The 25,889-nt window shown below is 36.7% G+C and overlaps 1 protein-coding gene across 1 annotated transcript in view; it reads left to right on the top strand.

The window, feature by feature from the left end:
- Positions 1-25,889, top strand: part of LOC145679387 (putative chitinase 10) — a 378,497-nt gene that overhangs the window by 332,401 nt on the left and 20,207 nt on the right. Inside the window, exon 11 of the mRNA XM_081749970.1 lies at positions 25,462-25,584. Coding sequence (XP_081606096.1) covers positions 25,462-25,584 — 123 coding nt within the window. The remainder of the gene's footprint in view (positions 1-25,461; positions 25,585-25,889) is intronic.

The raw sequence follows: 25,889 nt of genomic DNA on the forward strand, positions 1-25,889 counted from the left end.
ATTTGGTTGAGTAATTGTTCGGATAGAAGAGAGCGTTTTAAAATGGCTATCATAGCCAAGATTAATTCATTCTATCTAGTGCTGAGCAGTTGAAATAACTGTTGCAAAATGCAGCCGTTTTAAAGTGGCTTTTTCAAGCCATGATTGGTTCCATGGAGATAAGACTAAATCAGCATACATGATGATTATTTATCAGCATTTCTTATAGTGAAGATTTGAATGCGCTTTACAGTAAATTTGAAAACAAATGAGTTAGGTACACACAGTGATAACGCTCATGTGAGCAGAACGGTGGAAAGAGTTCAAGTTTGAAACAACAGTATATTCAGCATGCTAGTGTTTCTAACTTGAATTATTTTTACAGTTTAGCTCACATTAGTGTTATAATTGTTTCTCTGTACTCAACTCACTCGCTTGTAAAGTGTTCCCCCATGTCCTTCAATTACAAATTAGTCTGCATAAATGCTGAAGGAGTTTGACTACAATTTCGTCATAGTTTAACAAATACAAATTTAAATTATACTCAGATCTTTATCTATTGTGAAATGCCGATGGGACTAAAGTGTAACTAAAGAGAAAAGCACGTTGAATTCCCTTTCGAAAGCTGTTTTTTAGCTAAGTGACGTTATACTTTCAGACAAAACCACAGCCAATTAGGGTTTGAGGGTTTTACTTATGTGTACTGTAAAGAAAGAAAAAGTATAACATATTTATTTCACGACAAGAAAACCAGATGTTTCTCTGTCAAACAATGATTCGGAATATATTGTTTTTAATTTCCGAAAGGAAATAAAAGGAATCGTGTAATGTTCATTTCACAAACAAAACAAAATATTTAACTCCGTCTTGACAGTGGAGACGTTTAGAAGGTAAAGTTTTTTTTTTTTTTTTTTTTTTTTGATCTGCACATACAAGTCATATTTTCAAATTAATCTTAGTTATGAACCAAACACAAAGGTAATCGTTTCGAATTACAACCAAACATTTCAGATTATATAAAAATGTTATATTTTAGGACCTAAACGGCGTGATAAACATCTTGGCATTTCAAGGCGGCGCTCCAAGTTCCCTTTAAATGCTGCTAGCAAATGAGAGGCCAACGGTAGTGCCACGTTTGTTTTCTACACATCCACGTCTATCCCCTGCCACCTGATCGCGCTGTAGTTTGTCTGCTTATCCATAGCCACGCCCCTTAGCACTCGACAACGTTGCAACAGAGATTGCGTTTTATTCGTTTAGCTGAAATGCCAAGATGTTTGTCACAGGCTTTAATACCATGTTCACTTGTTATGATTTGCCGAGGTTTGAGGGTAGACAGAGTAGATAGCATCTACCCTTTAGAATTTTATATGTATTAAGCCATTAAGCCTAAATTACTAACTTAAAATTTTGTAATTTAAAGATTCTGAACTTAAAATCTCCTATAATTTACTCTGGGCTTTTTTTAATGTTTCCATATGAAAGACAGAAAGCAGTGTCTCGCGAAACCTTGAACATTATTCCTCTGCTGCATTCATTTAACTTGCATCAACCTATAGAAGCGTAGGAGAAAAGCCACGTGAGAAGTTCAAGTCCAAAGACTCGCGCTGTGTAGTAGTACCTGCGAAAAGACATTTGCTGTTCTGTCAACGTTTAGAGGGCAGTCTATCTTGTTTATTTTAAGCTGGATTTGTGACAGAAACAGACCGTCATTCCTTCTTATTTGTTTTTATTTTAAATCATCTTTCGAGCTCCCTCTATAAAATGTTAAATTGTTATAACGTACCCTTGAAAAACATTAGTATATACACTATGTGATCAAAAGTATCCGGAAACCCCCAAAACATACGTTTTTCATATTAGGTGCATTGTGCTGCCACCTACTGCCAGGTAGTCATTGTCAGCGACCTCAGTAGTCATTGGACATCGTGAAAAAGCAGAATGGGGCGCTCCGCGGAATTCACGGACTTCGAACGTGGTGAGGTGATTGGGTGTCACTTGTGTCAGAAGTCTGTACGCGAGATTTCCATACTCCTAAACATCCCTAGGTCCACTGTGTCTGATATGATAGTGAAGTGAAAACATAAAGGGACACGTACAGCTCAAAAGCGTACAGGCCGACCTCGTCTGTTGACTGACAGAGACCGCTGACAGTTGAAGAGGGTCGTAAAGTGTAATATGCAGACATCTATCTAGACCATCACACAGGAATTCCAAACTGCATCAGGATCCACTCCATGTTTTATGACAGTTAGGCGTGAGATGAGAAAACTTGGATTTCATGGTCGAGCGGCTGCTCATAAGCCACACATCACGCAGGTAAATGCCAAACGACGCCTCGCTTGGTGTAAGGAGCGTAAACATTGGACGATTGAACAGTGGAAAAACATTGTGTGGAGTGACGAATCACGGTACACAATCTGGCGATCCGATGGTAGGGTGTGGGTGTGGCGAATGCTCGGTGAACGCCATCTGTTAGCGTGTGTAGTGCCAACAGTAAAATTCGGAGGTGGTGGTGTTATGGTGTGGTCGTGTTTTTCTTGGAGGGGGCTTGCACCCCTTGTTGTTTTGCGTGGCATTCTCACAGCGCAGGCCTACATTGATGTTTTAAGCACCTTCTTGCTTCCCACTGTTGAAGAGCAATTCGGGGATGGCGATTGCATCTTTCAAAACGATCGAGCACCTGTTTATACTGCACGGCCTGTGACGGAGTGGTTACACGATAATAACATCCCTGTAATGGACTGGCCTGCACAGAGTCCTAACTTGAATCCTATAGAACACTTTTGGGATGTTTTGGAACGCCGACTTCGTGCCAGGCCTCACCGACCTACATCGATACCTCTCCTCAGTTCAGCACTCCGTGAAGAATGGGCTGCCATTCCCCAAGAAACCTTCCAGCATCTAATTGAAAGTATGCTTGCGAGAGTGGAAGCTATCATCAAGGCTATGGGTGGACCAACACGATATTGAATTCCAGCAGTACCGATGGAGGACGCCACGAATTTGTAAGTCATTTTCAGCCAGGTGTCCGGATACTTTTGATCACATAGTGCATACAGTATATTGTCCCTATGTGTCTCCAACATCAGAATAAAAAAAAACCCTCCCTAACAAAAAGTTTAGATGTATTGGCAATTCTATCACTTTTTTGTTTTTCGCGAGAGTGACAAGTACTTTTACATGTTCTAGTACACCCCCCATGAGATCCCCTGGTTCGAATTAAAAAAAAAAAAGCTTCGTCTTGGTCTGGGGCCTAGACCAAGGTACCCTTGACCAAATGTTGGTAACTCGGTCCACTCGTCTGATCCCCAGGCCGCACACATACACAAAGACAAACAAACACACAACAAACTATTTTATTTATATTAGATTCTTCGCTCAATAATCGTGCAGATGAAAGATTTAAAAAATACAAAAATTTATACGGCAAACTGAATGACTTGATATCCACCTTTCCTAATAGCCTACTTTTTGCTCAAATCAGCTTAAGAATGAACTTATCAACTTATGTTCCGATAGTAACCAACATATTTCTCTTCCCGAATACATGAAATATATTCTCAGTAATAAACTTCAAGCATATATGAGGGAGACAACAAAGCTCCTAAATATAGTTTTGAGCATTCCATGCAGTTTTTTGAAAATATTCATTGAGTGCCCTGAAAACTTACTTAACAAACAGCATGACAAATTACGAACACTTCCTGAATTACGGCCACTCTCTAAATTACGGCCACTCTCTAAATTACGGACACTTACAATAAAGAACTTGGTGTGGAAGCTTTGTAGGATACCTGAATCCAAAGAAAGAGCTATTAATATTTTCGCCGAAATGTACACCTTGTCTCAAAAAGGTTGAGCGCATTCTTTATTGCTGTTTCGAGGCAAAAATTTTCTAAGTCCAACTTCGGGTATCTTCGGGAAAAAGTAAACCAGGTTCGAACCTCGAAGCCAACCTTTGCAATCGGGAAAAATCTTGCAGATGTGTTTTTCTTCTTTTAAATATAATAAGACTTGTTACCAATTATATATAAAAAGCAACATTGATTGAAATACTTAATGATACAATATTTCGAAACTGTATTAATGCCAGCACATGCTTGTTTGTCATTTTGCTCTCCATACTTAATGGAATATTTAGATACGTAAACGAATCTTTCCATATGTAAAAGAATGGTGAAAGTTAAGACATAGAACATTATTTACTCTCTCCGGAGTACTAAAATAAAAGTCAAAGTAGAACAAAAACAGCGTTTGCAGTGGATATGAATGTAATTATTATCCTAAATACCGCTATATATCGCTAGAAGTATTATTCAAGGAGCGCTTGTGTTAGCTCAGTGGTACGCCGTTGGATTTCAAATCGTAAGGTCGAGGGTTCGATTCCCATCTGAGTCAATGCTTTTTTTATGAAATTCTATTTTCCGCAATGCATGAAAAATTATATAAAATAATTACATTAAAATACGTCAGTTGTATATATATAACATACAATCATTGCAGAACATAGTGATTATTATGTTTAAAATATAACAGGTGTTCACAGTACGTTGGTATTCTATGATATATGTGAATGTTAAATACAAATTAAGAAAATAATATCATCGCAATAAATAAATTATGTAGTGTATTTATTTGCAGCTATTTGTCATATAGGGGTTACTTCTGAACATTCGTATTACAGCATGTCATTGATATTCTTGAAAAATCATCCGAGGCATAAAAAGAGGGTATAAACAGAGAATCCAAAGTCGGAACGCTCGCAAGAAATTCATGAACCCCAAAGGTCACGTGAGCAGACTGGAATTGTTCTTATGAAGCATTCCACAGCAGAAGGTCTTTACATAGATTTTCAATTCAATACCTGATATATGCTTTTGCAATGTGGAAATGGTGATGCCTTTGGTCGCTCTCTCTCACTGTCTCGCTCGCTCACTCTGTATTTATGTATATGAAAGTGGATGTATGTGTGTGTTTCGACATAATTCTGATATGTCTAGAGCAATTTTAACCATATTTCTTACAATCTGGAAAAGAGTACTGTCGGGATATATATCAAAAATGATAGAAAAGGATCGATATTAGTATCGAATCCATAGTTTCGTGGTCGCTTAGGTAAACAGTTCTACTTTCAATTCAAGTCAATTAAGCTCCCATTAGCACCCAGGGTGGTTACGTAGCGACAAAAAAATATCGAAATCAACCAATATTAGAGTCGAAGCGTAAGTTTTCAGTGCCGCATTTCCCATTAGTCCAACTAGGCCCGTGCCTAGAGGGCAACATATTTGAAGAGCGCAAAGTTTAAAATTTTAATTTTTTTCGTATGAAAAAGTTAAAAAAATCGAGAGCAAATATACTATTTCATGAGCAATCCTCTTTTACTATTCTAATATATTTAATGATAGCGTAAGAAATCTGAAAATAATTCAGAACATGTTTCCCATTTATTTTTTGTTACGTAATTGTAGCTGTAGCATCTACTGAGTGGTATTTAACTGCAATAATTTCACTAATTAAGCATATTCGAATTAAGTTTTATTTGTAAGTTAGGGATCAAGGGACGGAGAAATGTGTAGTTATTGGGGGCGCCGAGAGCAAAAGTGCGTAGGGACGCCGAGTTTCTAAATGCAGCACTGTTCGCTAAATTAATTGGTAGAAATTTTAATGCCATTTAAGACCAAATTTAGTCCTAGCAGTGGCAGTATCCGTTTGCTGTCCTAGGAGGAATGAAAGGGACTAACATCAAAATTATAAAAAAAGACCTACATTAGTATCGAATCTATAATTTTGGGGGTCTCTTAGGTAAAGATTGGAACTTCAGATGCCATGCAAGTTAAGCCCTCATTAACACAATGGAGTTTGTGAAATTTGTGACATGTAGAAATAATTGAAAATAACCAATGTTAGCATATAACCCATATCTTTCGTGGTCGCCAAGTTCATTGGGAGCAGTTCTGATGACCTTTAAGTTTAAGTTCAACTTTCAGTAAGAGTAAGATCCCCCCAGCACATCTAATAAGGAGAGCGTAGTTCTGGAATGTCTGGGACAACCTTTACCAAACTTGGGGGACATATTACTTTCAATCTAAGAAGAAAATATTGTAGTAGTATGAAGTTATGGAAGTTAGGAGGTGTAGTGTTTTATCCATAATTTTCTCGGTCGTTGAGATGGATAGTGATGCTCCCAATGGAGGTTACATCCAAATTCATCCCCATCTTCATAGGATGATGGCCTGGGAGAGCTAAAAATAAAATCTCAAAAATTACTTAAATATTTGTCAAATTCGTAGTTTTCGGGGTGAGAAAGCGTTTCTAATAACTTTGGAAGGTAATTTGTACTCACGTCAAGATGGGCTTTTTAATCATATCAATTTCTCACCTTAAGAAGAAATTACCATTACAATTATGATATTAAGCCAACCTTCGCAATCGATGAAAAAATTATGTGGATGTATGTTTCGTCTTTTAAATGAAACAAGACATGTTAAAATCAAATATGGAGTGGGTCAGTGGGTCGGTTGGTAAGTGGGTGAAATGGGTCAAGATTTGTGAGTGGATCAGTGGATCGTGGGTCAAAAGGACGTGACCTACTGCGAAACACCACTCACCGTGACTCACACTGGCCCACCCGGTGGCCATCCTTTTAGTCCAAAGATATTTCGTCCAAAGAACATTTCGTCCAGAGACATTTAATCCAAAGACATTTGGTCCAAAGGACAATTCGTCCAAATGACATTTCGTCCAAAATACAATTGGTCCAAAGGACATTTCGTCCAAAGGAGAATTGGTCAAAAGGACATTTCGTCCAGGGATGTTTAGTTCAAAGCACATTTCGTCCAAAGAACATTTGGTCCGGTAACGCTTGGGGGTCAAGGGTTTGTTTCTATTAGAAGAGTAAAAGTGATTCATATAACATTATGACTCAGTAGCTTCTTATTTCTAAAGGAAATTTGAAATAGAGATTTATTCCGCACTTCTCATTTTGATAGAACAAATAATGCTGAGATATTCAGAAAAACGTAAACGCCTGAAAACAACATGGCCGAACAACAGGAGTGAGGGAAAGGTTGTAGTGTAAAGTATGTTGCTGTAATAACTGCTAACATGACATCTAAAATTTTCATGTTGTGAATGAAATAGTTCTAAAATAAGTACCGGTAACTAAAATTAATGGAGTTTAAATTTGAGTAAGTTAAATATTAGGTATTCAAACCCTTGAGTTAGAAAAGTGAAAAATTATGTGTCAAGTATCTTTGAAGAAATACTGAGAATAGAAAAATACACATGTGTGAAATGTATTCTTAGTGTCCAAAGATAATACTCTTAAACAGTCACATTCTTGGCTGCAACATTGTGAAAAGTGATTGACAAATATAAGATGAAAGTTGGAACATTTCGTGTAGAATATACGTATCTTTTCAGGTTAACCACAAGTCTGGTTTCTATTTGTAGACTATTGATAGTGTGTAACTTCGGCAGACGTTTCTACATAATTAGTGAGTTATATGACAAACCAGAATTGTTAACTTCTCTTCTATTTTTATTTCAGTGTTACTCCTTATGCAAATATAGTATATACTTTTGCTTTCATATTAAGCAAAAGCACGTCGTAAGCGTCAGTGGACCACCGATGCGCAACTGGCGACATTTCGCCAAAAGTTGGTGAACCCCGCAGCTACGATAAGTGGTGGCCTCACTTCGGTTTTGAAAATTATACCACCAGCGGCAGAGACTCAACGAAACGCCAACGAACCACAAAATTTCTCCCCCAAAATATGTTAAATCGCCCATATGCTTGATTTGTTTATATTCAGGTGAGTGTAAAAAACACTAGGGGAAAAAAGCAAGTATCCCAAGGTGGGCGCGAACCTTCAACCTTAAGTTTACTTGCCGCATATTCTTCTGACTTCGCCACGGAAACGATGAAGGAAATCTCGCTTGTAGAAGGATAAATTATTGAGGTATTAATTTAGCCAATCAAACAAATCCCTCTATCTCGAGTTCTGTGAGATGGTACTGTGAACCGTTTCGAGATTTATTGCTTTCTGGTGGGGTACTATCTATGTGCAAAATTTGAGAAAATCGCCGACGCGCCTACGACCCACTCATAAATCTTGATCCATTTGACCCACCGACCAACTCAATCTCTGATTTTACATTTAGTATATCATTTAAAAGACGAAACATACATCTACACAATTTTTTCTCGATTGCGAAGGCTAGCTTGATACATATACTAGTTGAGATGGTAATTTCTTCTTAAGGTGAGAAATTGATATGATTAAAGCCCATCTTGAAGTGGTTACAAACTACATTCCAAAGTTATTAGAAACGCTTTCGCGACCCCAGAAAACTTACTTCGACAAATATTTAAGTAAGTTTTTACATTTTATTAACTATATCTCCAAGCCCCTCATCCTGTAAAGATGGGGATGAATTTGGATATAACGCCATTGAGTGCCTCACTACTCATCTCAACGACCGAGAAAACAATGGATAACACTCTACAATCAGTCATTTTACACTATTTTTACATGCCACTCTTCCCAACTTCAATCCTTTGAGGTATCTGAATTCCACAATATTATTTTCCTTAGATTGAAAGTAATATGTCTCCCATGTTAGGTAAAAGTTGCTCCAGACATTCCGGAGTTTCGCTGGAATATACACGTATACATACATCAAAACATTTAGAGCTGTGTGAGCAATGCTTTTGATGTTGCTCCTGTAAATTCAAAATCCAGGAGGCATAGTCGCTCATACCAAAACGTGGCATTAAATGACATTGTGTTTGTAACAGTGTCACGAACTCAAACTATGGATTTGACACTAATCTCAGTCACTTGAGACATTTTATTTTTCATCCTTTATCGCCCACCATAATAATGGGTTTTGAATCAATTGAATTGATTTTGAGTTTAACGTCCCGTCAGCTGTGAGGCTATATGAGACGTAGACCTACTAATTAACGCGAACTACATGAGCTCTCGCTGGGGGCCGAATCTGGGTCTCCCACGCCGAAAGCGTGTACGCTATACGCTTAACCACAAAGGAGCTTTACGATGAGAGTTTAATTTGGACTTTAACGCTTTCGGAGTTGTAATTATTTCTGCAACAACGAGAACTATGGATTCGACACTAATATCGATCGCTTTTACTTTATATATATTGGCGGAGAGAAAGGGACCACATCCATATACAAAAGCCTTGCAGATTATTGAACTGAAATCCTTTGGAAAGAAATCCTATTCTGCCTTCTTTCTCGAGTATAAATAAGTCTCTTAGACATGACTTCGTGTTCGTAAATTTCCTGTTTACATAGTTTTGGTGATCGGGAGTTTTGTGTTTGTAACGAAGATTTGAGTTTGTATAATAATTTCTGTTTATACCCGAATAGTCTCTTTACCTTTCAGAAAGCGTAAATCACTTGCTGTAATGAGAAAATTCAGAAGTAACTTCCGATGACAAATAGCTCCAAATAAATACACTACATAATTTATTCATTGCGATGATATTATTTCTTAATTTGTATTTAACATTCACATATATCATAGAATACCAACGTACTGTGAACACCTGTTATATTTTAAACATAATAATCACTATGTTCTGCAATGATTGTATGTTATATATATACAACTGACGTATTTTAATGTAATTATTTTATATAATTTTTCATGCATTGCGGAAAATAGAATTTCATAAAAAAAGCAATGACTCAGATGGGAATCGAACCCTCGACCTTACGATTTGAAATCCAACGGCGTACCACTGAGCTAACACAAGCGCTCCTCGAATAATACTTCTAGCGATATATAGCGGTATTTAGGATAATAATTACATTCATATCCACTGCAAACGCTGTTTTTGTTCTACTTTGACTTTAATTTTAGTACTCCGGAGAGAATAAATAATGTTCTATGTCTTAACTTTCACCATTCTTTTACATATGGAAAGATTCGTTTACGTATCTAAATATTCCATTAAGTATGGAGAGCAAAATGACAAACAAGCATGTGCTGGCATTAATACAGTTTCGAAATATTGTATCATTAAGTATTTCAATCAATGTTGCTTTTTTATATATAATTGGTAACAAGTCTTATTATATTTAAAAGAAGAAAAACACATCTGCAAGATTATTCCCGATTGCAAAGGTTGGCTTCGAGGTTCGAACCTGGTTTACTTTTTCCCGAAGATACCCGAAGTTGGACTTAGAAAATTTTTGCCTCGAAACAGCAATAAAGAATGCGCTCAACCTTTTTGAGACAAGGTGTACAACAGGGTATGGAGCTCATTTACAAGACTGAAAGGTATTAGGTAAGGTAGGCTCTGTTTGGTATTAGGTTAGGTGTTGTAAGGTGTTTTATTTCTATCTTTTTTTTTTTTACTTTACAGCTAAGGTATTTAGAAATAACTATCCCTAAAGAGGGTATGGGGAACTAATGCCCCATTTCTAGCAAATGTGGTACAATTCAAAAATCTATACTTCGGAAAAAGAAATACTACTTCTGTATGCACCAAATTTCATTAATTATAAAATTTTATACTTACAGGAACAGAATGAACATCTATTGCAAAAAGTATTGAAAACAAACATTAATACTATATTTATGAATTATCAGGAGTCATCTTACTTGGAATAGTGATTAGTGTATATCAGCATCCTTTATACAGTACGAAATATCAAAACTAAAAATAGAAGTAAAAAGCAGGTGTGTGTGTGTGTGTGTTTGTGTCTGTCTACCAGTTTTTTACAGCACGCTTCGCCACTGATAATAATATAACGGAGACTAGTTAGAAGAATGTATGCTCCTTGAGACTCCATTGTATAGGAGGCACACATATAGCTATTTTCTATTTAAAATTTTTATGTTAATTTCACCCGAAATTTTTGCATAATATTAGAATAATTTACATATCTATAGGTTAATTAAGAATATATAAGTTAGTTAGGTTAATTAGTATATAAAATAGGTGAATTAAACATTGTCATTTGGAATATAAAAATGTATGTAGGAAAGAAAACTTAACTTGGAAAAGCACCACTGAGTTTAAAAAAAAAAACAGAAAATGTTCCGTAGCAGTTAAAAGCTGTGTACGTGCACCCAGGATTGCTATCTAAAGTTAAAGAAGAATTGTGATATGAGAGAAATTTTATCTAGGTCATATATTTAAATCATACTTCTAACTTAGTTAGGTAGAAGTGAGCAGAGTTGCTAACGTTGCTGCAGATAGTGTCCTGGCGACATAGATCCTAATACATTAGCTTTGTGTATTTCTGCTCAGATATTTTAGCAAGTGGGTTAGAAGTCTTGGGAACAATAAGGTGTTAGATTTTCTTCAAGTGACCATTTTTGACACTAGAAACTTCGAAAGCGTCGGTTGGATCCCGCCAGAAAAAAAGCCTATATTTTTTTTCTTCAAAGCGCGGTTTCGACAAGGAAGAGCTTCTGCTCTTCCTGCGAGTGGGTTTTCCCCCCATTGAAAATTATGAATGCAGTCATATCTTAGCATTATTACATATTTAGAATTGTAGAAATGTAAGATAAGATGTAATTTTGGTCAGAAAAGATTTTTCGTTGTTACCTTAACTTTAAAACAAAAGCTTATTACTTTACTGTGCTTGGTGTTGACATTGCTGTAATTGAGACGACAGCGATACGCAGTACCGTGAATGTCATAGCAGCCGATATGTGTATATTTATTGATTATTAATTCTAAATTGAATGTCACTGCTGGAATCCTATGTAAATATAATCAGAGGAATATTAGGTACAATGTAATATAGAATATATTGTTGATTCATGATAATTATTGTAAAAAAAAGTGAAAAACCAATAACAAATGTGTGTGTGGAGGTTGCGAGAGATGACCGCTAGAGTACTCTGGCGAGGTAAACAAAAGCACATGGACTGGTTCGGCAAGGAATGTTGTTTACAAAGAAAATGTACAGTGACGCCGGGGAAAACAATACAAAAACAAGTATTTAACATTTGAGTAACAAAGTGTATGATACACCGTTTTAAAGCTTAGTATTTCCTCTATTCGGTGGTCAAATTCAATATAGATGACAAGCAATAATAATCTAAGAATGAATGAAAGATTACATGAAAGTGTACTACCCAGACATTTTGGCGACAAAACCATTAGGGTCCGCGAAAAGGGTCAATACATTGAATTTTGGGTAGGTCAGGAGCGAGCCTTGCAAAATCATGTTCTTTTCTCAAAAAGAAAACTGTTTGACAGGGAAGGAGCGAGTTAGTTGGTGTTAAGACGCGATATACAGAGGTCATCCTCTGTGACAGTTAGTGCAAGACTCATCGTGACAATGGTCTGTTTTGTGAGATAGGCACATTTTAAATAGCCGAATTGCGACGTTACTCGAGATTGAGTTTTTTTTTCTTTCGTCTCGATCTGAAATATCAACTCTAGTAAGTCTTTCTCAGAATTTAACGTCATCTCAGAACTTAACTGTGCTTTACGGGCAACACATGTTGCGAGACGAGATGTTAAAAAAAAGGAAAGTTAGAATATTTTTTTTTATAGATGCAGAGACTGAGTTTTGAATCTGCAGCTAGGACAATGAATACTAGCATATAACTCTCGTATGTAGTTTGCCGTGTGATATATATATAAAATTCGAAAAATAAAATTAAGTGCGTCCTATGTGGCCAGTGTAGTGAGAACTTTGAAACTGGACCGTGGAATCAGTACATTTCCAGAGACTTTTGAGGCAATACAGATGAGAATTATCCAGTAGCACTGCATAAACCAGATGTCTTCAAATGGATCCAGAGATACTAAGAGAGAGACACCAGTGCAGCAGAGAAACAACCAGAGCAGCGCCCAGTAGCAGCAATTTATACCTTCTAGGAGGTTCCAGGATGCCGAGCGAACTTCAGTGAGAAGAGAAAGGACTGAAGGAAGAAGACAATGAAGAACGCGTCAAAACAATATGTGCACGAACTATGAACAGAAATATATAATGGCCAAATTTTCATAAAAAATAATAATTTTTTTTATCGACCGGTCACTTCGATTTAATATGCGTGTGAATATAAAATATTTTTTTATATGTATGTGTGAATATCAGTTTTTAAAATCTGTATGATTTCTGTGGAGGAGTGGAGTGTTTACTTTATCACCATTAAAATTTCAACATAATAACACGGAAGTCTTTCTTGTTCGGATTCCAGACATCAATTAAGGTATGTGCATAATTTCGCATATGTTTTTCTTTTACAGCATGGCAAGAACATGTACAGAGAAGGGTGTATGGTTGTAATCTGACCATTTCAATGGAGCATCTGAGTTGAAGTAAAGCCACTGATTACCTGAGTTAAAGAGTATTTTGTATATTTCAAATCACTTAATTTTTTTTTAAAGCTCTAGCGAATATTTCTTTTATATCTTATATATAAAAGAGAACGTACAAATCCTTTGTTCCCTCATCACGCTAATACGGCTGAACCAATTTCTTTCATTTTTGGGGGGTTATTAGGATTTGGACCCTAGATGGTTTTTATCATATCACTTTAATTTTTAATTACCAGTGTCTTGAGATAATTGACCATTCAAGTGTCCATAACGTACAAATCCTTTGTTAGTTCATCATAGGTAAAAATAAACGTATTTATATGCAACCCGCATGACCGTGTCACTCGGCGGGTTAACATAAATGACAGGCGATATAATGTTAACATTAGTGCAATCTACTATGGTTTTTATCATATCACTTGAAAGCGAAAAAGTAAAAATTATCTAAGTAACAAAGTTTATTGCGTTCCGGGGTGACCGCAGCGAATCGGGGCGGGTTAACATAAATGACAGGCGATATAATGTTAACATTTACTGCAATCTTCTATGGTTTTTATCATATCACTTGAAAGCGAAAAAGTAAAAATTATCTAAGTAACAAAGTTTATTGCGTTCCGGGGTGACCGCAGCGAAGCGGGGTGAACGCTGCTAGTCTTAAATATTTTAAGTAATCACAAGTAATTCATATAACTCATTTACATAACTTCTGTTAATTACTTAATTTAAATACTTCTTGGGACTGTCCATTCAGGGCACTCCACCTTTATGGTGCGAATATTTAAGTATTTTAATTTTGAAATCTGGCTATGCCCAACACGTTCATTTTAGCCCACCACAAAATCTGGTGTGACTTTAGTTTGTACTTTATTCCATTCATTCGGGCTGTACACTACATTGGCGAGTTCAGTAGCTGTCGGATATTTTCCATCATCCAGATGGGTTCTGAGAGAAGTCATCTCCTTACTATGCCCTTCTCTGTTTCTTACATCATCCATCTGAAATGCATAGATGGATTCTATACCCGTTTCGCCCATTTCACCTATTTCGCACATTTCGCCTATGGGAAAAGAATATAAAAATCTCTCTTCATCTTCAAACTCTAAAGTCAAACTCCTGACCACTAACTCACTTTCTTCGATTTCTACATCTCGAAAACTAACCTGAACCTCAGTTGGTGAATTTAGTCTCAAAACTCCCACATTATAATCTAGCACAGCCTTGCTCTCAGCAAAGAACTGTGACCCAATAATCAAGGGACGATTTAATCCTTGTACAATTAATCCCACAGTATAGAATTCTTGATTGCTGAATGTCATTACTAGCATCACTTGTCCAAGGATTTTGGCTATAGATTTTCCAAAAGCCGAACTAACCTTTATATTGTTTGCTTTTAGGAATGCAGGGGGTGGGGTGGTATTCTTTACCTGTGCCCATAGATCGCTACTAATTGCACTAATTGATGATCCGCTGTCAAGAAGACCACATACTTTTTTACCAAATAAACAAGTTTCTACTTCTGGTACATTGTTGGTAGGTACATTCTCCCTTTCATCTGTTTCCAATAAATCTCGAAAAATGGCATTTGATTCATCAAAAAGACCTTTATTTAATTTAATCTCTTTTCCACTTCTCAAAAGCAAGCATAATTCTTTATCTTTACCTTTGGCACCTTTATCATCCGAAAAATATTGTTTATTAATAATTTTGTCACATTGTATGCAATCTCGACTATTATTTTCTAATCCCATAATTTCTAACTGTTTGACAAGAGTTTCGCATTCTCCCTTACTATGTTCAGCATGATAAGAACTATCCTCATTACGCACACTACTAGGTAAAAATTTAGCACTATCAGATAGAGAACAGTTATCTGTAGCTCCTAGACAGCGTGCGTACATTTCTCACTGTCTAGAAACTGTTTGTCTCATATTCCGGGGGCTCTGTGACCTAGATCTTTGGTTTTCACTTTCATTAGAAGAACCGTTACCCCTACTGAATTCCAGATTATTAACCTGCTCTTCACCAGAGTATGATCTCCTTCGACCTCTGGGATTATTCCTGCCCCTGAAGGAACCTCGGTTGTTTGAACGACCCTGAGACCTTTCATTGTTATTATTCTCACCATTTCTATCCCTTAGTGGCCATGTCGTTCCATGGTTGCCAAATTGCCTACTCGTGTTCCCTCTACCTCTCTGTGTATTTCCACCACGATTCTGATTATTGTGATTCTTTCGTGGGGAATATGGGCGATGTCTATACGATGTACCGCTAGACCTTTCATTATCGCTTTCTTCTATTGACATCATATTAATCCCCCTTCTAATGTTATTGTTTCCGCTATTATTTTGATACGTCACTTGCAATTCTGCCACCAGACCAACCAATTCTTCAATTGTTTTAGGTTTGGATGATATCAGAGACCTGTAAATCCAAGATGGCAGTTGTCTTGGCAGAATCTTTAAAAGTACTTGAGGTTCTAATGGCGGCGATAAAATACTATTCTTATGCAGCAAGTCTAAAAGGTACTCCGTGGGAAGCCTATTTGAGCGGCTATCAAACCGAGCCGTTAGAATGGTCGCACGTAAGTTCGCCAACTTCTCTTCGCTCAGATAGGTCCGTTTGAAATGCATGATAAAATCGTGATACGTCTTGCACTTAATTAAGGTTACTTGAGCCCATTGCAGTGATGTATTTCTAAAGCATTTCGAGACAAACTGTAGCTTTCGATCTTCCGGTACTCCCGTGAGATCAAAATAATTATTGAGCTCGACAAGAAAATTATGAGACTGCACTTCACTTTCCAAACCAGAGAATAAAGGAAGAGACAGATCACGATGCATCAGTCCCACAGCTGATGCTAGCTGGCACGTAGAGACAGGCGGCTGAGCGTTTGACGATACGCGGTATTCTGTCTCGTCTCGAAAGACAAAACATGGAGCGTCTCGAGAGGTACCGGGTTGGTTATTGTTTATTCTTTCACCTCTGTCATCAATTTCTCGAACCGATTTCTTTAAAGAAGCAAGTTCTTTCTCTAATTTGGTGCAAACAGAAGTAATATTCTGTTGTATCTCTTGCATACCATCCCGATATTCGCTCCGCACCTCTTCAAGCTGGTTTTCGTGACCAATTTCTTCGCGTAATCGACCCATTTCTTCTCTCCACTGTATTTCTACACGCTGCATATTATTCTCCGCTTGAGCAATTGAACCCTCAACGCTTTCCAACCTACTTGTCACCTGTTCTACACAAGTCCTGACGCTTTCTACCTGGTTGTCTACTCTCACAATGTCTTGTCCTAAAGTTAATTGTATCTCATCTAATTTTCTATTGTTACTCGCCTCGAGCTGCTGTACCCTCTCATCATTCGCTTTTATTGAACCTCGTAACTCGTTGCATGCTCCAGCTAACCGCTCATTGAATGATTCAGCTGTTGCATCCAGCAGAGTACTCAGTTCAGCTATACTGCTCATTAATCTACTGCTATTTACTTCCTGCCTTTTCACTAATTGCTGTACTGACTTTTCCTGCTGTTGTGCAATTTTTTCCTGCTTATCAACTAGTTCCTTCACAGTGCTCTTTACCAGCTGTTGTAACATTACAAACAGTGGATTCATAGATGGATCCATTGTCTCCATGTTCACAACACTGGATGGTCCAGGGATCGATTCCTTTTCGTTTTCCTGACTTCCCTGATTTCCGTTTCCGTTACTAACTTCTCCCTGACTTTCTATATTCGCCATTCTCTCTTCTAACTCTAACTCGCCGAGCTGATTCTGCGGAAAGTTAACCAGGTCTTCTTCCATTTTCTTTTTCTGTAGTCTAGTGACCACCATCAACTTAATAGAAATACTCTAACTTTCTAAGATATGCTAATTTCTGTATCTTATAAAAATAACACGCAAAATAAATCTTATCCCCCTCTTAAATTTTCCGACAGGCACACATGGAAAAACTCTAATCAAAATAACTCTAAATTCTTACAAATAAAACATGTAATTTTGGCTGTTTTTTTTTCGAAATAAACAAGAAAACAAAGAAACAAAATTCGTAAATAAAATGTTGCCGGACACAAAGCTTATTACTTCATTGTTGGTGTATGGCCCTGAACATTTCATTGACAGCATCCACTTTTTTCTTTTTTTTTTAATATTACAACCCGTGACACTGAAGTGATCTCGCCCCACGCTGGGCGCCAGATTTTGTGGTGGGCTAAAGTGAAGGTGTTGGGCATAGCCAGATTTCAAAATTAAAATACTTAAATATTCGCACCACAAAGGTGGAGTGCCCTGAATGGACAGTCCCAAGAAGTATTTAAATTAAGTAATTAACAGAAGTTATGTAAATGAGTTATATGAATTACTTGTGATTACTTAAAATATTTAAGATATAAAAGAAATATTCGGTAGAGCTTTAAAAAAAATTAAGTGATTTGAAATATACAAAATACTCTTTAACTCAGGTAATCAGTGGCTTTACTTCAACTCAGATGCTCCATTCAAATGGTCAGATTACAACCATACACCCTTCTCTGTACATGTTCTTGCCATGCTGTAAAAGAAAAACATATGCGAAATTATGCACATACCTTAATTGATGTCTGGAATCCGAACAAGAAAGACTTCCGTGTTATTATGTTGAAATTTTAATGGTGATAAAGTAAACACTCCACTCCTCCACAGAAATCATACAGATTTTAAACACTGATATTCACACATACATATAAAAAAATATTTTATATTCACACGCATATTAAATCGAAGTGACCGGTCGATAAAAAAAAATTATTATTTTTTATGAAAATTTGGCCATTATATATTTCTGTTCATAGTTCGTGCACATATTGTTTTGACGCGTTCTTCATTGTCTTCTTCCTTCAGTCCTTTCTCTTCTCACTGAAGTTCGCTCGGCATCCTGGAACCTCCTAGAAGGTATAAATTGCTGCTACTGGGCGCTGCTCTGGTTGTTTCTCTGCTGCACTGGTGTCTCTCTCTTAGTATCTCTGGATCCATTTGAAGACATCTGGTTTATGCAGTGCTACTGGATAATTCTCATCTGTATTGCCTCAAAAGTCTCTGGAAATGTACTGATTCCACGGTCCAGTTTCAAAGTTCTCACTACACTGGCCACATAGGACGCACTTAATTTTATTTTTCGAATTTTATATATATATCACACGGCAAACTACATACGAGAGTTATATGCTAGTATTCATTGTCCTAGCTGCAGATTCAAAACTCAGTCTCTGCATCTATAAAAAAAAATTCTAACTTTCCTTTTTTTTTTAACATCTCGTCTCGTAACATGTGTTGCCCGTAAAGCACAGTTAAGTTCTGAGATGACGTTAAATTCTGAGAAAGACTTACTAGAGTTGATATTTCAGATCGAGACGAAAGAAAAAAAACTCAATCTCGAGTAACGTCGCAATTCGGCTATTTAAAATGTGCCTATCTCACAAAACAGACCATTGTCACGATGAGTCTTGCACTAACTGTCACAGAGGATGACCTCTGTATATCGCGTCTTAACACCAACTAACTCGCTCCTTCCCTGTCAAACAGTTTTCTTTTTGAGAAAAGAACATGATTTTGCAAGGCTCGCTCCTGACCTACCCAAAATTCAATGTATTGACCCTTTTCGCGGACCCTAATGGTTTTGTCGCCAAAATGTCTGGGTAGTACACTTTCATGTAATCTTTCATTCATTCTTAGATTATTATTGCTTGTCATCTATATTGAATTTGACCACCGAATAGAGGAAATACTAAGCTTTAAAACGGTGTATCATACACTTTGTTACTCAAATGTTAAATACTTGTTTTTGTATTGTTTTCCCCGGTGTCACTGTACATTTTCTTTGTAAACAACATTCCTTGCCGAACCAGTCCATGTGCTTTTGTTTACCTCGCCAGAGTACTCTAGCGGTCATCTCTCGCAACCTCCACACACACATTTGTTATTGGTTTTTCACTTTTTTTTACAATAATTATCATGAATCAACAATATATTCTATATTACATTGTACCTAATATTCTTCTGATTATATTTACATAGGATTCCAGCAGTGACATTCAATTTAGAATTAATAATCAATAAATATACACATATCGGCTGCTATGACATTCACGGTACTGCGTATCGCTGTCGTCTCAATTACAGCAATGTCAACACCAAGCACAGTAAAGTAATAAGCTTTTGTTTTAAAGTTAAGGTAACAACGAAAAATCTTTTCTGACCAAAATTACATCTTATCTTACATTTCTACAATTCTAAATATGTAATAATGCTAAGATATGACTGCATTCATAATTTTCAATGGGGGGAAAACCCACTCGCAGGAAGAGCAGAAGCTCTTCCTTGTCGAAACCGCGCTTTGAAGAAAAAAAATATAGGCTTTTTTTCTGGCGGGATCCAACCGACGCTTTCGAAGTTTCTAGTGTCAAAAATGGTCACTTGAAGAAAATCTAACACCTTATTGTTCCCAAGACTTCTAACCCACTTGCTAAAATATCTGAGCAGAAATACACAAAGCTAATGTATTAGGATCTATGTCGCCAGGACACTATCTGCAGCAACGTTAGCAACTCTGCTCACTTCTACCTAACTAAGTTAGAAGTATGATTTAAATATATGACCTAGATAAAATTTCTCTCATATCACAATTCTTCTTTAACTTTAGATAGCAATCCTGGGTGCACGTACACAGCTTTTAACTGCTACGGAACATTTTCTGTTTTTTTTTTAAACTCAGTGGTGCTTTTCCAAGTTAAGTTTTCTTTCCTACATACATTTTTATATTCCAAATGACAATGTTTAATTCACCTATTCTATATACTAATTAACCTAACTAACTTATATATTCTTAATTAACCTATAGATATGTAAATTATTCTAATATTATGCAAAAATTTCGGGTGAAATTAACATAAAAATTTTAAATAGAAAATAGCTATATGTGTGCCTCCTATAATTGGGAATCAAACCTGGAGCTTTCTGTATCAAACACAGGTATATATTATCCACGTATTCACAAAAGGTTTGCGTAAAAAGGAAAGAATGAATGGATATAAAAATTATCTGGACATAAGTCTTCAAGGTTTGACGCAATTCAATTATGTATGTAGTATATATAATTTTCACCAGTGTCTTATTCATAGATTAGTTTACCTTGTATAACCATTGCAATTGAAAAGTTAGTGCTTTATACAGTTTATTAAGACAGTAATTGTTCTCCAGTAAAATAAATTTAGGGAATCAAAGCTGATAACTAAATACACAAAATTAGCGCTGTAAAAAAAATTAAGATTCACAAAATCCGGATTTAGAATTTCAACTGAAACCGAAATCCGGATTTCCGATAATGAAATGTCAAAAACCGAAAGCAGAATTTCGGATAATGAAATGTCAAGAACCGAAAACGGACTTCGGATAATGAAATACTAAAATCTGGATATCTGAATATTGGGCAGCATTAGACAAAATCTTATGGAAAAAAAAAATCCAAATTGAATTACATGAAGACGAAGACGACATCGTATATTTGTTTATAGTAACTAATTTAATCAATCTCATAAATTAGTTGGCACATGTATTGTCTCAATTATAAATAACATTCAAAGAACTAAAAAAAAAAAGTACTAATTAGTAAAAGTACTTGTCGCAAATATCATATTACTAAAGTTGGTCCCGACAAAAGAAGCAGAAAAATTACTTTTCAAAAAGTTTAATAGCCCATTTTTCGCAAACTATAATAGCCCAAACTAGGGTTGCCAGACGTCCCAGTTTTCCGGGACAATCCCGGTTTTCAATGAAAGAATTAACTGTACCGAAAAAGGCTTTCGGGATGCCTGTTTGTCCCGGTTTTCGTTCTCCAGATTGAAAAAATCAACGTGCAAGAAATACGGTGCTATGTCTCACCTAAAAACGGAAGGTTTTGTCGGAAGATTTGTGTAGCCAATTAATTTTACTAAACAAACTACAGAGTTTGAAAATCACATCCATTTTTTCGCCCTATGGGTTGTTTAGTTTCCAGAGGGTCAGGAAAAAAAAAGGATTTTAAAAATATTCAAGAGGGGGCGATGTTATGGCAATAATTTCTTGAGTATCAGTTTCAATAGAAAAGAATGTCTTTTCCGGTGACGGGCTTTAAGTACTAGCTATTTAATACTTCAATCGGAGCGAAGAACTGCTTCATTTTTTGAACAAGGAGATACTGCTCTCAGTCGCTGCATATTAACCACGTTTAAACTGTTTATTTCCTCCTATCTGCCGTCTTCTGAGGCACGATTTTACAACAGTGACGACGCTAATTTCAATTTCTTAGGGGGTAAAGGACGGACAGAGACTTTTCGGGTGGTGGTGACTATTTTTGCATACGGTACCAAAAATGATAGTTTTATGATGTTTGACTTAAATTACAGTACAACGTGTATTATGTTTAGGGATGGGCACGAGCGAGTTCGAGCGAGTTTTCTTTGAAACTCGACTCGACTCGAAACAGACATCTTTTAGCTCGACTCGAGAACTCGGCTCGAAAAATTTCCTTCAACTCGACTCGACTTTTGCTCGAGTTTCGAGTCGAGTCAAGCCAAATTTAGCTAAATCTTGTATGTAGTTTCAAGTGCTCTCTTAAATTATTCCACATAGACAATATAATTATTACCAATGTTACTCCTTCTACCACAAATTATTATTATTATAACTATAATTATTATTATTATTATTATTATTATTATTATTATTATTAGAACACTGTGTATAAACATGAAAGATAGGCGGTATGTATCTGAATACTAAGAACTAGTTGACTGCGACCTAGGTAGTAGTGGTCTAGAAAACAAGAACGTTGTTCATGAGGTTGGAATTTGAATTCCGGAGGATCAAGTATTCAGGCTCGAGCCAAAATTTGTTAAAAGTTATAGGGCGCCGGCCAAACATGTTCAAAACTACTCGGCCGGGGTTTAGGGTTGTCAACGGCTCGAGCGGCTCTGCTCACAGCTTATTCACTATGGAGCCGAACCGAGAAGTAGGGATGCGCACGAGTCGAGACATGTCTCGAATTTCGACTCGAATTCGAGTCGAGACCGCTCGTCAAAATATTTATTCGACTCGAATATCTCGAAAATCTTTGCTTATTTTTTAAAATTATTTCGAAGTAACTAATCACACAGAAACAACTATTTGCCTTGAAACCAATACCGTACGGTACCAGCGTTTATTACTTTGAAAAGGTACAGGCATTTTAAAACTTAATAGTTAACCTTTTGCCAGCGGGCTTTGGTTTTCATCTCATTTCAGTTAATTAAAACTAATAATTATATGTCATGATATTTGATAGTACTTTAAATATGCTAACAATACTTAAGTATCCATCCAGATATCTAATTTGTATAAAACTGTTTCGTTAAAGTGAACTTCATAAATCGTCTAAGTGAGCAGTTGGTCGACTCTAATAATTTATTGGACTTAGTAAGAAGTTAGTCAAGTGATATATCTGGAGCATTGGATTAATTCTTATTTAATCTGGAGCATTGGATTAATTCTTATTTAATCTGAAGCATTGGATTAATTCTGATAAATCATTCTGATTTAAATGTAGATTTAAATCACTGAGGTATTAAAATACTTTCCCGCAATATACCCATATGTTCACCAGTGTTACGCTCAACCCAGTAACCTATTCTTAGGCCAAGACAGTATTTCATCCCAGAGAGGAGTACAACAAGGTGATCCCTTGAGCCCAGCACTTTTTGCCATAACAATACATTCTTTAGTACATTCGATTAATACTGAGCTAAACATCTGGTATTTGGATGATGGGACTATTGCTGACAAACCTGAGGCAGTCCTTTCAACGTTAACACATATAAATAAGAAAGCATCAGCTCTTGGCTTACATTTGAATTTCTCAAAATGCGAAGTTGGTTTTCTTGGATCAGATGAAGTCACATCCGACCAATTATTCAGAAGATTTGGAGAAGTTTCCCCAGAAATACGTCTCCTAAGCAAACAGGATGCTTGTCTTCTGGGTTCTGCTCTCACAAAGGAAGCATTTACAACTGTGCTATCAAACAAAATATCCAAATTAGAATATTTTCTTTCTCGTCTTGACTCGATTTCAGCACACGGACCTTTCTTTTCTTCTACGTGCTTCATTGTCAATCCCTCGCCTAAACTACTTTCTACGGTGCTTTCCATCTTGGAATGAGACTCTACTGCTGAAGAAATATGATCATATCCTCAAAATGGGTCTGGAGTCAATTTTGAACTGCTCCTTGAGTGACGAATCTTGGATGCAATCATCCTTACCTGTTGGATTAGGAGGCCTTGGTATTCGACGAACCGTTGATATGGCGATTCCTACCTTTTTAGCGTCCTACCACGGATCCCTTCGTTTAATCGAGGCTCTCCTTCCTCAAGGCTACCATCTGGATCCAGATGGGATAGTTGAAGAAGGCTCTACCAAATGGATAAATATAGCAGATACGGACCTTCCAGAAATCAGCAAAAGAGGTTCACAGGCATCTTGGTACACACCAATAGCGGTACATTTCCATAAACTTCTTTTACAATCCGTTGCTGTTCCAGAGGATAAAGCTAGACTTCTTGCTGCGTCATCTCCCCATGCTGGTGCATGGTTAAATGCGTTACCTTCTCCCCAATTAGGTCTTCACATGTCTAATGAAACCTTTCGAATCGCAGTAGCCCTAAGACTAGGTTCAGCTGTTTGTGAGCCACATCGCTGTCCAGCTTGCGGGGATCAAGTTACGCAACGCGGCCTGCATGGCCTCTCATGCATGAAGAGCATAGGCAGAAACACCAGACATTCATCTGTTAATCACATCATTTTGCGAGCTCTCACGACGGCAGGAATTCCTTCGATTCGTGAACCGTCAGGCTGTTGTCGTTCCGATGGTAAACGACCTGATGGCATGACATTAATACCTTGGATGAGAGGAAAATCTCTAGTATGGGATTTTACATGTTCAGACACATTCGCCCATTCAAGCCTCCCATTGACCGTTGTGAATGCTGGAGAAGTTGCTAAACGTAGAGAGGCAGAAAAGGAAAGGAAATATAATAATCTCGATAAATTTATATTTGCTCCAATAGCTATCGAGACCAGTGGAGCTTGGGGTTCTAGAAGCCTTGATTTTAGGGAGGTAGACAGACGCATATCTATCGTTTCTGGAGATGTTCGTTCAGCATCCTTCTTATTCCAACGTATATCTATTGCGGTCCAACGTGGCAACGTTTCGTCAGCGTCAGTTCTTGGTACGTTGCCGCCTGGAAGGGAACTGGAGGAGGTGTTTCTTCTCTAGTACAACAGATACAAGCGAACAATAGAATAATAAAAATAATAGAATGTATATATTTTGATTAACTAAATTGATTTCCTTTTTCTTTTGAGCATGTCTATTAATATAAATATATTAATATAGGTGTATATACTACTACATTACTATTATGCAATTTCGTATATGAATTGACCCATGTAAATGTATACTTATTGAATGTTTATGAAATTCTGTATTATTTTATTAGTAAACGTAAAAATATGATTATTCTTTTATAATGTTCACAATGTTTTCTATTACTGTCAACTGAAATCTGTGTGTGTGAAATCTGGAATGTTTCTGTCCTTTTTCAATTTACAACTTGAGAGGGTAGGGGGATGAACGTCAGGGGACAGCCAGTAATACACCGCTAAAAGAAATGCTTCAGGGCTATCGTCGGAAGTGGCATGTTTTGTATATACTTCTTAAAATGTTATCCATGCATAAAATATGAATTCGCCCTTCCCTCTTTCCAATACAGAGAACCGATTCTTTTGCTGAAGAAAGATGTTCAGAGAAAAATGAAACGCTTGTTTCAAGCACGAAGTTCTTTATCAGACACAATGAACGTAATTTTTTTAGTTTCTGAATGTGTTCAGCTTACAGGTTGTGACTAGTTCGAACCCTCCACGAAAATGCTAAAACCAATGACAAGTGCAAATATATATGACAAATCTGTGGGTGAATCAAATAATGCAGACAAATGGGAAGATGACTGAGCTCTTTCGAGGTTGAGTGGTTAGCGTAAGCGCCTTTGGTGTAGGAGACCCAGAATATTTGAAATGGAAATTATTGAAGATTTATTTAACTTTTTAAAATTGTTTCAGATTTGCGAAGCATTACAATCTGGTCAGTGGAAAGTTGTTTGGGATGATCAGCAAAAAGTTCCTTATGCAGTTAATGGCAATCAATGGGTTGGATACGATAATGAAGAATCCATTAAATACAAGGTAATATACATACATAATAGTATCTAAAATGTAGATAGTCCAACATGTTATTGTGTCGATCTAAAATGTAAAACGCATGCTTTTCCCAAGCTATCAATAACTATCAATATAGCATGAGTTGGCCGACTTCCTTTCTTATTGTTTTTAAATCGTTATTATTACTAATTACCAGCAGTGACGGTTTTGCGAAGGTTAGGGGGTCGGTCTTTCGGACTGAAGCCTGTTCCCTAAAGTTACGGAATGTCTAAAACAAACGAAATATCTATTAGTTATGCCTTTACTCATAAACTTTAAGCTCCCGTCAA

The sequence above is a fragment of the Thermobia domestica genome, chromosome 2 (assembly GCF_964235325.1).
Source record: "Thermobia domestica chromosome 2, izTheDome1.hap1.1, whole genome shotgun sequence".
Taxonomy (NCBI): domain Eukaryota; kingdom Metazoa; phylum Arthropoda; class Insecta; order Zygentoma; family Lepismatidae; genus Thermobia; species Thermobia domestica.